The sequence below is a fragment of the Haliotis rufescens genome, unplaced genomic scaffold, assembly GCF_023055435.1.
Source record: "Haliotis rufescens isolate VD_foot unplaced genomic scaffold, xgHalRufe1.0.p SCAF_15, whole genome shotgun sequence".
In the NCBI taxonomy this organism is placed as follows: Eukaryota; Metazoa; Mollusca; class Gastropoda; order Lepetellida; family Haliotidae; genus Haliotis; species Haliotis rufescens.
Window position 1 is genome coordinate 16557768 of NW_025963835.1, and position 16939 is coordinate 16574706.

Genomic DNA, 16939 nt, shown 5'->3' on the forward strand with positions numbered 1-16939 from the left:
GTGAGTGAGTGAGTGAGTGAGTGAGTGAGTGAGTGAGTGAGTGAGTGAGTGAGTGAGTGAGTGAGTGAGTGAGTGAGTTGCCATTCACAAAGTCTCACTCTTGTAATTTCAGGACTGGCTTGACAAATTGTACCATGGGGGCACTGAACCTTGAGGAAATGTAACATGACTGGCATATCGCCCAAGAGAATTTCATAAACTGCAGATCTGATGATATCATATTGATCAGATTATGCTTTCCAAAATAAATATTGATACTGATGTTTGGCGTGTTAAAATAAGCTACAAAGAAAAGCATCAGACTGTGCATCAATTTCATGAGCAGGGAACACACATCTTGCCACCAACAGGTTGGAAATAGGTTCTGATGTAACAAAACATCACCAAACAATAAATCAGACATCTAAAAACTTGAAAACAACCACAAGTGTAATCTGCCTCAGCCTCAGGAACTCACAGCCCAAACACAATCCCCATTTCATATGATTTATGCAGCAAACTGTCTACTGCACCCAACTCCTTACCAATCGCTTCCCAAACACGAGGGTCTATTTAACATGTCAATTCCAAAGGAGTGCAAACTTTTATGTGCGAAACCAAACTCCTGAAAAATATTGATCTGCCTCACTGCATCACTTGCACCATGGACTTGAATCTAATAAAAGCAGAGTGAATTTCATAAGCTGCCACTGACGAGACCCGACCACTACCAGATCAACGACAGGAGCAATTCAATTACTTGAAGACACTGCTGAGAAGAAGTGGCTTCCCAACATGCTTAGTCCAGGAATTCAATTCTTCTTGCATTCTTCCACCATTTAATACATCTCAGAAGGCTTCAGAACATCTCTATTTTCAGTACTAGTTAAGTCTGGCGATCTCGTGCCAGGCTTCCTTATAAGGTCAAACCTGGCTACTACGACTGGAGTTTGTCTTTCTGATGTTTGGGTCATTACGCAAAAGAGGACATTTTCAAGATCGGGGGATGGAGTGTCTGCACCAGGCAGCAGGTAAGAGATAAAGAGTTGAGGTTTGCAGTGGCGCTCATCAACACCACCAGACACAGCAGTACTTGCTTATTGATAGATGAATTTGAGAAATACACAAAATAGCCTTCCTTTTTGACACACCTCTCATGGAGACAGTATGATGAATCCAACTGATGAACCTCCTTTCTAAATCACAAGCTGTTCATGTAAAAACATCATTTGTCGCTAAGAAACACAGCAGCCCCTTTTCCAAGAACTCACCTTGAAATGTCTCATCTATATATCAAGTGCTTGAATCTTATACTGTTGCTGTGGTTGAAAGAATGGGATGCTGAGGTCCTAGAGTGTTTGGGTTAGTATTCTTAATTTTGAGATCCCACGAGTCTTTCATTAAGACATATGATCCCTTAATAATACAACCTCTGACTGCAACATGAGATGTATTCAGGCATAGGCAAACCAAGGGATGATAGTTGGAACATGTACATTATCAGGAAAAGAAACCTGTGTTCAAAGCATGAAAGCCAAGGGGTTCTAATAGCCTAATGTTGAAGGTTCAACATCTAGGTGGTCCCAAATAATTCAAATAACATAGAAGACCTCCAGAACATAAAACATCAGCTTCAAACATATCTGTCTACACATTTTCATGGCAACAGTCTCATTATTTTCTTTGTTCTACGGCAGTATCACCATTACCTATACTACTTCCTTTTTATGTCACATTCTGAGCATACATGTGTATGAGTTTTGTGCTATGTAACGTATTATTATTATGATCCCCAGGACACACATCAATTTCAAACACTGCATGCACTACAACAAGATCACCATCGTCACAGATAGGAATTGTCTGGTCAGGCATCATCCAAACAAGTGTCATCCATACTTGGCATACACTGTGACCATTAAGGACCCCATCTATCAAATATTGCAGTCTTCTTAGGGTTTTCCTCGACAGGTACCACCATGAGAAGACATTTCTTTGTTGTTTAACGCCATATTCAGCAATATTCCAGCTATATGACGCCAGTCTGTACAGAATCTAGTCTGGACCAGACAATGCAGTGATAGACATCATGAGCATCTGTCTATGCAATTGGGATATGATGACATACATCAACTAAGTCAGCAAGCCTGGCCACCCAATCCCGTCAGTCTCCTCCCTCTTTCGACAAGCATGGGTTGCTGAAGGCAAATTCTAACCTGTATTTTCACCAGGCCCAAGAGACATTATCAGTGATGGCTGAGATCGGATGGCATGCCTAGCAATGTGTACTCACCTTGAAATGAAGCGTGGTTCTCTTGTACCAGGCGTACATGTTGTGGGGTAAGGCGCCAGACAGCAGGGTGCTGTTTTACCTCAATACTGGCACACACCTGACTCTCCCCATGCAGGAAGAAGTTGAAGCAGAAGGACAGGTGGGCACTGAAACACAACACACACAATGTTAATCACTTTCTGGCTAGCAAGTCAAATCAGCTGCAGCAGAAATTATTTCCCTTGGGGAGTTCTTCATTTGAATTTTGAAAGGTTAATGTGCTCAGTAGTGCTTATATCTTCAAAATTCTTAAATAGATTTAGTCAAAAAATTAATTTGAAAGATTGAACAGATCGTACAGTTGCTACTTTCAGGATTGGATGTTTTTGGCTCAAATGTAAAAACAATTAAGTTTTCAAGAATGACTTAAAAGAGATGGGTGTATGTGCACTATATTTAACTTTCTAGTTATGGGGGACATTGTACCCATGGGGTGAATCGAAACCGTGTCTTCGGCGTGAGGAGGGAACGCATTAACCACTAGGCTACCCCACCACCCCTTCTACAATACAAAGCCACTCATGTTAAAAACAAAACATCCTGTGAAGTTTGTCCTTGTAAGCTACAGGGAAAAGGTAGTGTGGAACCTCCCTGTGGTGCCATCACATCCACATCATACCATCATACATAGTAACTGTTGCCTGAGAAACCAGGTGGACAGGTGAGCATACTGATAACTGAGAGAGTCAGGCTGGTTCATCTCCTGGGACATGGTCATCAAAACTGTCCTGAAGATTTGTTTAAAATTTGTAATGTTACAGAATGATGCAAACATGGTAGTCTGTGACTTTAACCACTAATCCATAGGATAAATCTAGTAAAATGTCTTTCGGGATAATAAGCTTTGCTAAAAGAAATTATGTCAAGTGACAGGCTCAGACTAGTAGACTCAGAAGCTTTTAGCAGTCATGGTAAAAGGAAACTGTTGAATTGTGAGAATGTCACAATGACAGTTGTCTCTACAAAAATTGATGTAATCCGTGCATTGTCAACCAATGTCCTCTGAATCTGTCAACAATGCCGATACACTGGGAAACTGAGGGGCAGTCTGTTTCCTCTGAAAGTTTTAAAATTAGGTTATGAACCATGACTCTTAATTTTGAACACAGCGTCATAGCGAGAGTGTGGTTTTACACCGCATTAAGCAATATTTCAGCAATATCACAGCAGGAGACACCAAAAATGGGCTTCACAAATTGTACCCATGTGGGGAATCGAATCAAGCTCTTGGGCGTGACGAGCCAACACCATAACCACTAGGCTGTCCTATACCAACTAAAATATATTTCCTTTTACCACGTTTACATCATTTTACATCGGGGTTTTTTTTGCCTATGACAAAGTTTTATTTTTCAAATCCAACTAAACCGCTTGTTTGTAACGTTAATTTCACTTTTCTCTCCATTAAAAGCAACTATTACTAAAGCAGCTATTTCACAATGTGAGTGATTTGGGTTTTACACTGCTTTTACTTTTAACAATATTTTCACAATGAGTGAGTGAGTGAGTGAGTATGGTTTTACGCTGGTTTTACGCTGCTTTTAGCAATATTCCAGCAATATCACGGCGGGGGACACCAGAAATTGGCTTCACACATTGTACCCCTGACAGGAATCGAACCCGGGTCTTTGGCGTGACGAGCGAACGCTTTAACCACTAGGCTACCCGACCGCCCCTTTTTCACTATGAATTTCAGAAGTACTTGATACAGATTCATAAGGTACAACAAAATTGCCAGTGCTAATCTTGAGTGAGCTGTTACCAAAACATTACATAACAGTGTAAGTGCTCCTGACTAAAGCAGGAAGTATTAATCTTGGCCATGTAGTGAACAACCCCAGTTTGTTGCATTATTTTGAAGAGCCCATCACCCAAGACCTCGAGATGTATGTATGGAGAACGCTGATCCTGAACAGTGGCGTTCCTGGGCTTTCATTAACGTAGCGTTACATGCAAAGGTGAGGCTTCATGTAATCAGATTAAATCACACAGACAAGCACATCAAAACACAGTCACTTCCTGCTATGATGGTCGATGGAGAGCAAGCTCGGCAGGACTTCAGGAAATACTTCTGGGCTCTTGCATAGCTGACAAGCAGGTCGTGTGTACACAAACGGAATTTCAATTAAATGTTCCCATTTTAGTGGGTCAGGCCTTGAAAAGCAAAATGAGAATTTTTGGGTTACAATTTCCATCACCAAACATTCATCGGTTATATGGCCAACCAGGCGAATGTACCTGTAACTTTCACTGGCGAGATGACAGTTGAATTTACTTCAAATCAATGTCTACTACTGCCAGCAAAACCCAATTATCCTTCCCAGGATGTGTTGATAGATATGAATCTTGACAGCAACGAAAAAGTTGTGAAAATAGCTCTAGGATAGGATTATTAAAACAAGCCCCCACAGGTCCAAAGTCTGATCATTTGAACATAGTCTGAATACAGTCCTGTTAGTGTGACTATTTTCATCAACCTACATCACAATAAAGACTGATTCTCGAGGAAACCACATATCGACAAACTCAATTGTTTTAGAAACTTCGTGGCACAGCGATTATTCAAATGAAACCTTCTTAAAATCCCATTAATGCAAAGCTCTTATCTGATGAATAGTTTAAGTGTGTTATCCATTAACTTGATAACCTCGGAAAGAGCGAATGCTTATCAAAAAGGTTGATAGGGGTTGGGATGACCTAACAATCAATAGTCGTCGTTAGGAGATACAAGCTTTGCTCATTTCACTGGGAGAGGTAAATAGGAGTAGTTTTAGATGTGAAATGTTCAGATAATAACTGCATTTCTTCTCCAACACTGGGCAGAGTACGCCAAGTACAATAACAGGATAATGCTGTGCTACCTGCAGACAATATTGATGTAATCTGCAAATGGGTATTGATTTGTCCTGAAATACTTTCAGCAAACACTACATGCTTGTTGGCAAAATACACTGAATTAGGTAAGTGGACTTAACAATGATTTTCTCAACTATATTGGCAGAAAAATTATCTCAGGATTTAACAAATAGATTTCTTGAATGTAGAAGACATGTTTGCAGAGATTAAAATGAAAAATCTAAAACTTTGTTGTTTAACACCACACTCAGCAAATTTCCAGCAATATGGTGGGGGTCTGTAAATAATCGAGTCTGGATCCAGTGATTGACATCATGAGCTTTGATCTACGAAATTGGGTTGCCATGACATGCATCAACCAAATCAGCAAGCCTGACCAACTGATCGCCCCTTTCAATAAACAATTGCCTTTTACTGCAGGCTATGATTGCTGAAGACCTATTCTAACCAGGATCTTCTAAACATAAGTACAAAAATAATATTCAATTAAAACATGAAAACAAACTAAAACATGAATGGTGATAAAGCAAGTATTTCTCCCTTTAAATGAATATTCCATTTGTTGAAAGTACATAATCAGCTTAGCACTAATTCCGCAGACACGGTACATGACATTTATTGGGAAAAGAAGTTTTCAAACGAGTTGTTGTGTATCATGACCCGACATCGTTACACCCTATCCAGCATGCCTCACACGCGTCACCTTTTTCCTCCCTACATCACTCCAACCGACATTCCTCAATGATCAGGTAGCCTTGTTTCTCAGCTCGCCACAAGAGCACACAACATATTCACCTGGCGAGCAGGCTAGTCGAACCCCACTATCCGCACAACTGATACTGACGTTCAGGAGTTTTTAAACATCTCGATCAAAATCATCCATATTCTCTACCAGGACAACATAGATTCATTCATGAAGCGTGATGAATGAACCTGTGTTAAAATGAAAGGCAAACAAGCTCTAAAATACATGAATTCTTGAAAAAAATTGTTACAATATACACTTCCCAAGCCATGTGTTCTGGTTCAGCAGCCCTGAACATGCTTTAATAGTACCCCGTGAGCAAGAGCTACAATACCACCATGAATGAATGAAAGAGTGAACCAGCAAACATTTCCAGAGCAATGGCTAGTAATGTCACTATTTTTATGGCCAGTACACTAGTGGTTTTCCAAGTGACTAGGTAAGCAGCACCCTGACAATAGGCACTGTGCTGTGTTCCCACTGAGTTGCCGTCATTGTCGTTACAAAGACTACACATGAGTACAAGTGGCTGAGGAATGCAGATCATTCACCTGCTGGCCACATTGATAGCAGGCTCTGCTAAACAAGGTCACATTTACACATGCCAAGGAAACCCGGATCATAAAAGAAACTCTTGAGACGTCATTTTCATTCTTTCAATGAAGGAGAATAGAAAACAAATTACATCCAGAGTGTTCGTTCGCAGTAACCTTGAAAATGACAATTAAAATAATAAACTAAATGAAACTGTACTTCACACTGCCACGCAAACACTTCTGCTAGGGAACCTTTCCACTACAACTGGCCTTGAACCCATTAGTTATGGCTTGTGCCTGTATAGATGTCAACCTAATTTTATTACCACCAGTTTAGTAAAATGAATTATATACATGATATATCAATAACCATTTGTAAAAAGGGATAACAGCTTTCTTAATTTCAACGATTTAAATATATTAATTGGAACACTACTAGATTTTAAGCAAGGTATCTCAAAAGGAATTTAAATTGAAAATTAAATCTGTTTAAATTAGGAAATGTTAATATACTTGAGTAACAATTGTATGGGTCTGACTAAACAGACTTGAAAGTACTCCATTTCATTTCAGAAAAATAAAAATTAATATGCATACATAGGTTTATCAAAATTCTCACCTCCATTCCCACTCACAAAATTGTTTATTCAACTTTATCCAGTTATGCATTGCACATTAGAAGAGATGTCATTATCTAACTGAACATTCCTATTTCTCAACGCAATAAAGAAATCTACCAGCTCTCCTGCACTTGTAATGAAATCAATGCCCAAACAGCTGCATCCCAACATGTCATCTCAATACTTTACTCTGCTAATCCCAATACCCCCGAGACCTTCTCTTTGCCGCCCAGTAAATAATTGATGTAGCATTCCATGCCTGGATTGCCACGCTCACATATGCAACGCTGTGGAGTACATTATCTGTCTGCGTATTACTTGAAGTCTGCAGCAGCAAGGTACTGACGACGATGTTGTCATTACAGGCGTTGGAGGAGTTGTAACAAGTCCTACGTCTCAGTGTTATGGTTAGTGAAGGTGTGAATTGGGATACTTATCACAACATGAATCATTTGTCAACTCAATGCAAATCAACATCTCCCAATTGTCCTTCAAACATTATCACCATCTTATTGAAACGTACTGCTTCAGAATGAAGTTTCAAAGTCAATTTCTCACAGATGTTATGGAGCGCAATAACTCTAGACAGGAGTGGGCGTTTCTTTCAAAATCACAAAGACATTATCGATTCTGCACTATTTATGACTAGACATAGGGGTTTCATATCTGTTCATTTTCAAGGACATTTGACTGATTGTCATCCAAATGTTATGAAGGGTTTGTTCAAACATGCAAATGATACAGAGGAAAGTCCTCTCAAAAGCTGACAAAAACAATGAACTGTCTAAATGCCACGTCTCCAGAATAATCAATCGACTCTGAAAGGTGTCGACAAGTATTACCACAGTCAAATTTCAATGTTCAATAAATGAAATCTCCAATCAGTTTCACAAATATTTTCAAAGATTTCCAACAACATTCGAACACGAGTTCCCATTCCCCGCCTCTCCCTGAAATGATGCTCTCCGCCAGTAATGAATCCAATTGAGTTAGTAGTGACGATATCCATCACCAAACAAAGTCGTCAGTGACAGAGTTAGCCTGCGATCAATATTCATCTTCATAATTGCTGATAACACCAGGGTCAAGCCTTATGTGGATCAATACAATGGATTGGCCCATCAATGGAAGATAGCAACACACAAACACATGGTAGCTCTATTCCCACATTTAGATTGGAAACACTCAGTAACTAGCAACATATGTTAATTCAGTTCATCTTATTTTCTGTTGAACCGACACTTACACTACATGTATCACATTTAACCTAATAGACAAATCTTTTTATTCTTTTAAGTAATTATCAATTCAGGCTTTTTATTCAATTAAAACTTCTTTTCTTAGCAATAATATTGAAAAATCTAAATCCATAAAGCAATGAACTGATAAAAATCAACCAAAAACAATTGTCATTAACATGGTTAAAAACAAACAAAAAACGACAACATATCATCTGCCATTTCATAACTCTTTGCTGCTTATCTATTTTGTTTGTACAAATGTGAAAAACTGACATCCAAAGGTTTATCAACATTAGCAGGTTTTCAGGTCGGTATTTTCTAGAACACTGACTATTGTCATCCAAAAGGAGTGTATTTTTTATTGGTATAGTTTGTTTGTTGTTTAACGTCACACTTAGCAATATTCCAGCTATATGATGGTGATCTGTAAATAATCAAGCCTGGACCAGACAATCCATTGATTGACATCATGAGCATCGATCCATGCAATTGGGATCGATGACATGCATCAACCAAGTCTGACCACCTGATCCAGTTAGTTGCCTCTTACGACAAGCATAGTCGACTTTTATGGCAAGCATGGGTTGCCAAAGACCTATTCTACCCCGGATCTTCACGGATCTTATTGGTATAGAATGTCCTATCAATATCCGCCAACATCATGAAATATCCTGATGACGTTCTTCTTGAGTAAAGTCACTGCTTTAGACATGTAAGGGCAGCTAACCCATCCACAACAGTCAAGCACTTATGGACAACTGTGTCTATTATCTCTCACCAATTGGAACGTAAAACCTTTCACAACAGAATTCAGCCTGCAGATATGGGATCCCACGATGTCATTAGTGGAAATGTCAAGTCACAAGTTGACAAATGACACATGGGGCTTAATAACTTCTAGCATTTTCCATTACAAAGGCAACATGATGGAAGCTGTTTCAAGATCATTAGCATCTAGTCTTCATGCCCATCACTTACTTATAACATAGATGCCTCAGGCAGAATGTCATAAGTTTAAGTTTGCAGCATACAGATTTTCCATATTTCGAAAGGCCGGTCAAATGACCATAAAACTGACATTCATTGCCGTATTTTGACGTCCGTATGTTTTTTAAGATACTGTATTCTTGAAATGATAAACACTAAGCAAATTGCATAATCCTGGGGAAAACCCAGGGAATTCCCTAGCATGAATAAATAGAGAAGCATAGTTTTGGATCATTTAAACATTTTAATCTTGAACTCAGGGTTTTAGCATACTTCATTGTAAGCCCCAACATTCAAACAGCCTCTGTGAAGGTTCATACTCCAATGAACTTATAAATGAGCTACTTCAAGTGAAACTAACCCTGACCCTTTGTTTATCTATACATGTAATGAATAATTCTGTTAAATAATAGCTCATGTTAATTATATATATTTATTTTCATAAATATTCTGGTTTCATAACTTATTACCCTGTTCAAAACTTGATAAAGAAAAAACAGTTTTTTTAAGCCATCATTTTGTGACAGTGTAAATGAATCTGTTTGGTTCATACGAACCAGTGGTTGATAATCTGAGCACCATTCCATGCCATCAGGGTGTGAATTCAAAGTAATTCACTCAGGCCATCATTGTATCAAGATATTAACAACCAACAACTATTTCGACCACAGCCTGTGCCAAACAAGGAAAAAATTATCATTTGAATGATCTAAAACCTTCACACAAAAAGAATAACACAATCTAAGTTTACTATCCTGGCAGATATGTCCTACGCTGAGACATGAGGCTAGCGCAACACAGGGTCCAGTCTCTATTTCAGCCTCTTTGATCAAGCATAGTGTCCTGGAAATTAATTCCATCCTCAAGTTCCATTCCACTTAGCAATAGCAGTTAAATTGCCTTTAGTTTCTGTTACCAAGACTTCTCTGTACGAAGGTAAAACAAAAATGGTCAAATGGAACCATTGAAGACAAGAACCACTTCACTGAAGCCTTTCCACTTTGCTTTTGATTATAAAAAGAAGTGTTTCAATGCGGCGCAAAAACACCCATTTTCTAGGCCTGTTACAGTAATGTTGTAGACGCTTACCTCCGGTCCAAAGCACTCCCCTGGTCATACGGCTGGACAAACCATTTCCCTAGTCGCACAAAGTTCTTGGACAGCAAACATCTGGAAATAAAAATATTCCAATAGAATTCAAACCTAATATAATCATTTCAGGAAAAAAATAAACAAATTTAAATGTTCATATGACCAGTTTCAACAATAGCTCAGTCAGGGTAAGCGGTACATTTCCTGGAGCATGCATGAATGTTGTTTTACGCTACAGTGACAGTCATCTATGTTACAGCTATATCAGGGTGATCTACCAATAATGGAGTGGGAGACAGACAAGTGGTTGACAGCATGAGCAACAATCCACACCATTTGGGCACAATGACACACAATCAGCCATTGTGATTACTTGACATAATAGTAACAGTACGCTGAGTACAACCCTGCTCAGGACTCAACTCAAGAGACATGTCACAGATTGTTTGAACTCCATATTAAGAAATTTGTTTTCATCCTTGAATTTGTTCATACCAATGCAGCAGAAATTCTGACACCAAACTGCATTCAAAGCTAAATAAGTGGGTCTGCTCATCAAAAAACCATAGTGAAGAAAGCACTACTGCTTCTCAACATCTCCATGACTTCCCAGATTAATTCATGTCATATTTAATTACAAATGACATATGCTTGCGTCACATGGGAGGTAATTCTTAATTTGATTCACAAATTAACGATCAAACATGCACAGAAATTTGAAGAAAATAAATTTGGGCTTGAAAGAGAAAACAATTAGCTATCAGTAAAATAGCCTCATAAAATTCAGAGTGTCAGAGCATGTGTAATAGTATTTTTAAATTTACCCAGGGGGCAGAAATTACATGGTGGGAGGACATAAAGCACAAACAAAAAGCTTTCAAACAGACCTGGTTTCCTTACGTGAACATGATTAAGAACAAGGATTTAACAGCAAAAACTATAATTAATAGAAAAAGAACTTCCTAAAATGTAATCATTAAAGGTTTTGTATGTAACATTTCAAGCTCCTGGTAGATTTGAGTTGCTGGTTTAATGTTAAGAGATAATTACTGACCACAACTGAACATGCCCCCAGCTCTCTAGTGGAAGAGGGCGACATGTGCTGCTAACTGTAGCCATGGGGACATGACATTTAGCAATTAATATTGTCTTGGTGCTGCTGAATCACTTGACAGGCCACAGATGGGTGCTGTTAGCAAGCACGATAACAATCATACTTGTGTTCTTTCATAGCTAGCAAATACTTTCTAGACTGTTGAACTGATACTCATGTATTTCTTCCTAAGATTATACTTCAGCAATATAACAGTTCTCAAACATTTCTTAAATCTTGTCAAAATAGCTTTAAATATTTTTAATCTCAATGAAGAAACAGTCTTGAGTGAATGATATACATCTTGTCACATCTAAAAGCAATTCCACAGACCGACTTAACCAGGAATTGGGAAAATGACTCTGATATGATGAATGGGAAGTTCCACTTCATTTATTTACTGAATATATATACCGTATTCGACGTAATAAGCGCCCAGGGCGCTCTCAAAATTAGAAATAGGGGGATTCTATTAGAATACTATTTTGGTGAAAAAAAAACAGTCGAAAGATAGTTTCGTGGTTTATACTGACAGCCTGAAATGTTTATATACGAGAGAGTAATTTTTTCGGAATTTAATTGCCCATAATTAAGGGTGCATATAACAAACGAGTGCGTATTATATGCGCATAAATAAGTGTTGTGTACATTGATCAATCAGAAGGGGTGCTAATTGGGATTGTTCACTAGCCAATATATTAGCAAATATCGCTGTGGGCGCTTATTAGAGCGGGGCGCTTATTACGTCGAATACGGTACTTCAAACTTGTCATTTATTCTGTGAAATTCACAATATGAAAACAATAACCACTAAAAAATAATAACAATCTTAACCACAATTTCCACAAAAGCTCCTTTCCCCCCTGTCAAGATTTTCAGTTGACCCTTTGAAAATCCTCTCCATAAACCCTTTAAAAATCCTGCATAAACCCTTTGAAAATCCGGCTTTAATATCCAAAAAATTTACACTGGTGTTTTCTTTGTCATTTAAACACTAATTAACAATCATTCAAATTCATGGAAAAAATGTCACTTCAAACCAAAGAATTGCTCTAGAAATCTTGAATCAAATCAATTTCTACACTAGAATAAATGACAATATATGGATCTCATCAAGACAAAACCGATGCTGAGACATGATTTGACTAATTAAAGCTTGCATGGCACGATGTTTGTGAAATTCCTGAGCAACAGCCAAATGTCTGTCCATGAGAGCTGTATGTACATTACATGACAAGTGGAGGGCGGAGCTGGGCAGGTGAAACGTCACCAGCATATGTGAGCAAGTCAAGGAAACGGTCCTGCTAAGCCGTTATCGAGTCTGGCCTAGTGGCAGTGGAGACTCGACAAGGCAAACACTGTCAACAATGACAGTTATGTGCTGTTAAACGCTGGCTACTTCACAGCCACCGCTCTTATTGAGTATCTACAAATAAGTGGAAATCAGTGGTGTTGCTTATGACCACGCAACGCTCAATCAATTAGAAGCTTTTGTTATTAAGCAAACAGAAAAAAACAACATTGCTTCACCTTATTACAGCAAAAACATGAATTATTACTTCGAGACACTTTGAGCAGAGAACATTCAGAACTCTTTCATACATAGGGAAATTCTATGATCTAGGGTTACTATTAATTCATAACTAGCAGAAATTGGCCAATTTTCAGGGCTTTGCTATATGTTATCATTATAAGGACTACCACTTCAAGTCCTTCCAGAATTTTACTAGCCTCAGACTAGAGAACACGAAAATTTTTGCTGTTCCCATATTTTGATAAATCTTTTAGTACACATCACAGCTTATACTTCATTTGCCTGTCACTACTTCCTTCCTCTACGCAGTATCTGAATCTGTTGATGCCAATAGTATTTGTTCCCTGCGTATAGCTGCTGTATAAGGAATCCTAAACCACCATTTCTTTAGTTTTTAGAAACACAACAAAATACGGTCGACACCTGGATATTTCTGACATTACAGGCTAACTTTTTGCCCCTAGTCCCAAGGCATGAATTGTCAATGAAACGAGCATACAAGTTTGCATTCTATACATGCAAATTTTAATGTCTAAATTTGTTATAATATTCTGTTGACAGAAAAGGTGACGAGACAATATTATGTTTGTTTGTTTGTTGTTTAATGCCCCACTCAGCAATATTCCAGCTATATGACGACGGTCTGTAAATAATTGAGTCTGGACCAGACAATCCAGTGATTGAGCATTGATCTACACAATTGGGATACGATGACAAGTCAGCGAGCCTGACCACCCGATCCTGTTTGTCGTCTCTTATGACAAGCATAGTCACCTTTCACAGCAAGCATGGGTCACTGAAGACCTATTCTACACCGGATCCTCACAGGTCTCAAGACAATATTAACTAATACCTCCCACAAGTGTCGTCTTATACAAACAATATTCCAGCAATGGCATAGCTAGGGAAAACCAATTGGCTGCATATTCAATAACCATGTTGGGAATCGAACAAAGGTTCATTGAGTGCTCTTACCACAGAGCTACCACAACCTCCTGCATCATATTCAGAAAATGTTCAAATAACATCGTGAAGACAAAACAATTGCAAACCAGAAATAAAAGGTTTGATCGCAACAAAGCAAAACCAAAGTAGATCTCCACCCCATTGTCAATTTGTAATGAAGTGTATCAACCAAGCTGGTAATACACTTACTTGATTGAGTACAGTGCAGGTATCAAGTGCAACGTAATTAGAGTAATCACTTAACGACGTGCACCAAGGACAATTTGCTCATGAAGTAGTCTTGCCAACTATTAGCGATACTGAACTGCTTTCGCGTTCAATTCTTTACAGTTTACCGAAACCAGAAAAATGTAACCACAAACTAAAGCTAAGTGCTGATCGCAACCTCATACAAAAATATATCACATTTACAATACAAAGGATTTGTATTTAAACATTCAGAAACCTTTTTCTCAGATTTTATAATTACCACTTGGGGCTTGATTTGGCAAGTTTACGAGCTCAACAGAAACTTTACCAGACTGGGGCTTCAGGCTAGTGGTTAAAGGCTGAACGCATAGTGAAGACATGAAACTGCTTCGATGACAACTATGATAAACAAGTTGTCATCCAGAAGCAGTCATGCTGTCCTGTATAACTTCTAAATGCCAATCAAACACTTCTGTATGCATAGGGCAATAAAATTCTATTGAACTGCCAAAAGTTAAACAAGAGACATCTGAAGATGACAAATACCCCCGGACCACACATTAGCAAAAGGCACCACTTCAGTCCCTGGTTATTACATGCACCAAGTTTGGATGAAAACTTTCACGGTTTTCAAGTCAGCATTAGAAACTGGCACAAGTACTGTAGTCCTTGCCAAACTACCCAATAGTTAAGGTATTACAAGGACTAGTAGAAATTTCCCATTTGTAAGGGATTTGCTATATGTTATCATTATTAGGACTAGTGGACTTATACCGCTGCAAGTTATGCTCCAGAACCGAAATACAGACTCAAGAACTGACCAGATGATCACTATATCCCCCCAAATGATATCCTGGGTTTCGTAACTATTTTTCAATTTTGTCTGCGCAAAATATCTGCTGCAGAATTGCTGTCTATCTATTGGCAAAGTGGTAGTCCACAAAGAAATGTCACAAATACTTCCTACATTCCTAATAGCAGACTTATGTTAATTTTTAACCTGCCTTGTTCAAAGTTAAAATATTTAGGGGGTCCATAACATTCAAATAGATAATAACCTTGATGACCCTCGTTAATTTTAACACTGTGATCTAAATTTGCAAGACATGTGAAGAGCAAATTGGCCATAGCTCCATCTAAACCCAAGGAATAAAGAATTCTGTGGAGATGAAAACACTTTATAACTGGATACAACAGCTCAGAGCTATTACAAGATAAGAATCAGACATATGCATTATCACATTAACTTAAAGAGAAATGATACATCCTCGTCAAAGAATGAACAAGCCTCTTGTCAGAAAGAATCTTCCTCAGAACAAGTGCCCCTTAGGTTAATAAGAATTATATATGAATATTATTATCATTCAGGCACTGGGGCTGTTTCCGCTGCATGTTAAACACAACTTGACTACGCAGCTGAGCAGTGTCAATGAACACCTAAACATTTCTACCTTTATTCAAGACAAAATATTGTCAAGCCAAATACTGATACATCGATGATATCAGACCACCTCTAAAACAAATATTACATGATGTGGAAAATATTTCAAAAGGACAACAAGATTCTGAGCCAGCCAAAGGCAACGATACCCAGATCAACCTTCCAGTAATTTATCTATCACTACAAAAACTTTGTCCATCAGAGTAGCTTACAACGAAAAAACATGCAGTTTCTAGATAAACCTGGGTCCAAATTAAAACACAGGAAGGTTTGATCAAACATGTGTGTGGAGTGTCTCACCTTTCAATCAGGTTGTGTAAAGCTTTGAACAACAGCGTCCTGCACTCATATGTCAGCCCACTGTCCTTGTCCTTCTCCTTGTCCCAAGACCCATGCTCCAACTCTGAAATGTACAAGCATCCCTTGTTATTAACATATTCAAAGACCATGCTCCAACAATGAAAAGTACAAGCATTCCTTCTTGTCAACACATTCATAGACCCATGGTCAACATAGAAAAGTACCAGCATTCCCTGCTGTCAAAATTTCAAAGACCATATTCCAACAATGAAATGTACAAGCATCCCTTACTAACAACACATAAGGAGCTATGAAAAGTACAGCTATAGAGCAACCAACCCTCTATATGAGTGAGTAAATGATTTACATTGCAGTCAGCAATATTTCAGCCATATCATGAGAACGTAACCAAGTCTGGACAACCAGTCCAAAAGTACACCAGTGACAGAACGAGCCACAATCCACACTGCCTGGCCATATACTGTAACATATTTACACTGCACACAAATGTAGAGAATGGACGCAGAAAAAGAAATAGAACATCCTGAGGAACGCACAATAATATTCGTTGTATCTACAGCACATCAAGAGCAATTATGGGTGTCTGTTATTTCATCCATCAATCATGGCCATTATACACATGATCATTGATTCATTACAGGTTCTAAAGTAATTACCTTAATGTACAGTACACAAAACCATTTCATTAGTTCACAGGATCTTCACTGCCAACAAGGACCCTTACAGTTCATTATTGTGGGTCTCCTGGTCCCCCACGTTTGTAAGTCAAGGTAAAACTCTGCAAGTGTAAGCACTCACTCCCCATTCTATTGGGCATAATAGCTAACTATTCAATAACATTCATCATTAACCCACCATCCACAATTGAAATGCCCAAGATCTGTATATAAAAAGGTACAAAACAATTTGGATTTCTTTTCCTAAAATAGTTAAGCACTGCATGAAAGTGTTACTTCCACAATAAACACCTTCACAAACATGCGTATACCATTTCTGTTGATAATTAC

At 38.4% G+C, this 16939-nt stretch overlaps 1 protein-coding gene across 4 annotated transcripts in view; it reads right to left on the minus strand.

Annotated features, from left to right (window-relative positions):
* The window catches only part of LOC124138705 (mediator of RNA polymerase II transcription subunit 13-like), a 70816-nt gene that overhangs the window by 44058 nt on the left and 9819 nt on the right, over positions 1 to 16939 (minus strand). For all 4 annotated transcript variants that reach the window (XM_046505518.2, XM_046505517.2, XM_046505516.2 and 1 more), the window contains exons 3-5: positions 15912 to 16014; positions 10386 to 10466; positions 2273 to 2418 (exon numbers count right to left, since the gene is read on the minus strand). In XM_046505518.2, coding sequence (XP_046361474.2) covers positions 2273 to 2418; positions 10386 to 10466; positions 15912 to 16014 — 330 coding nt within the window. The remainder of the gene's footprint in view (positions 1 to 2272; positions 2419 to 10385; positions 10467 to 15911; positions 16015 to 16939) is intronic.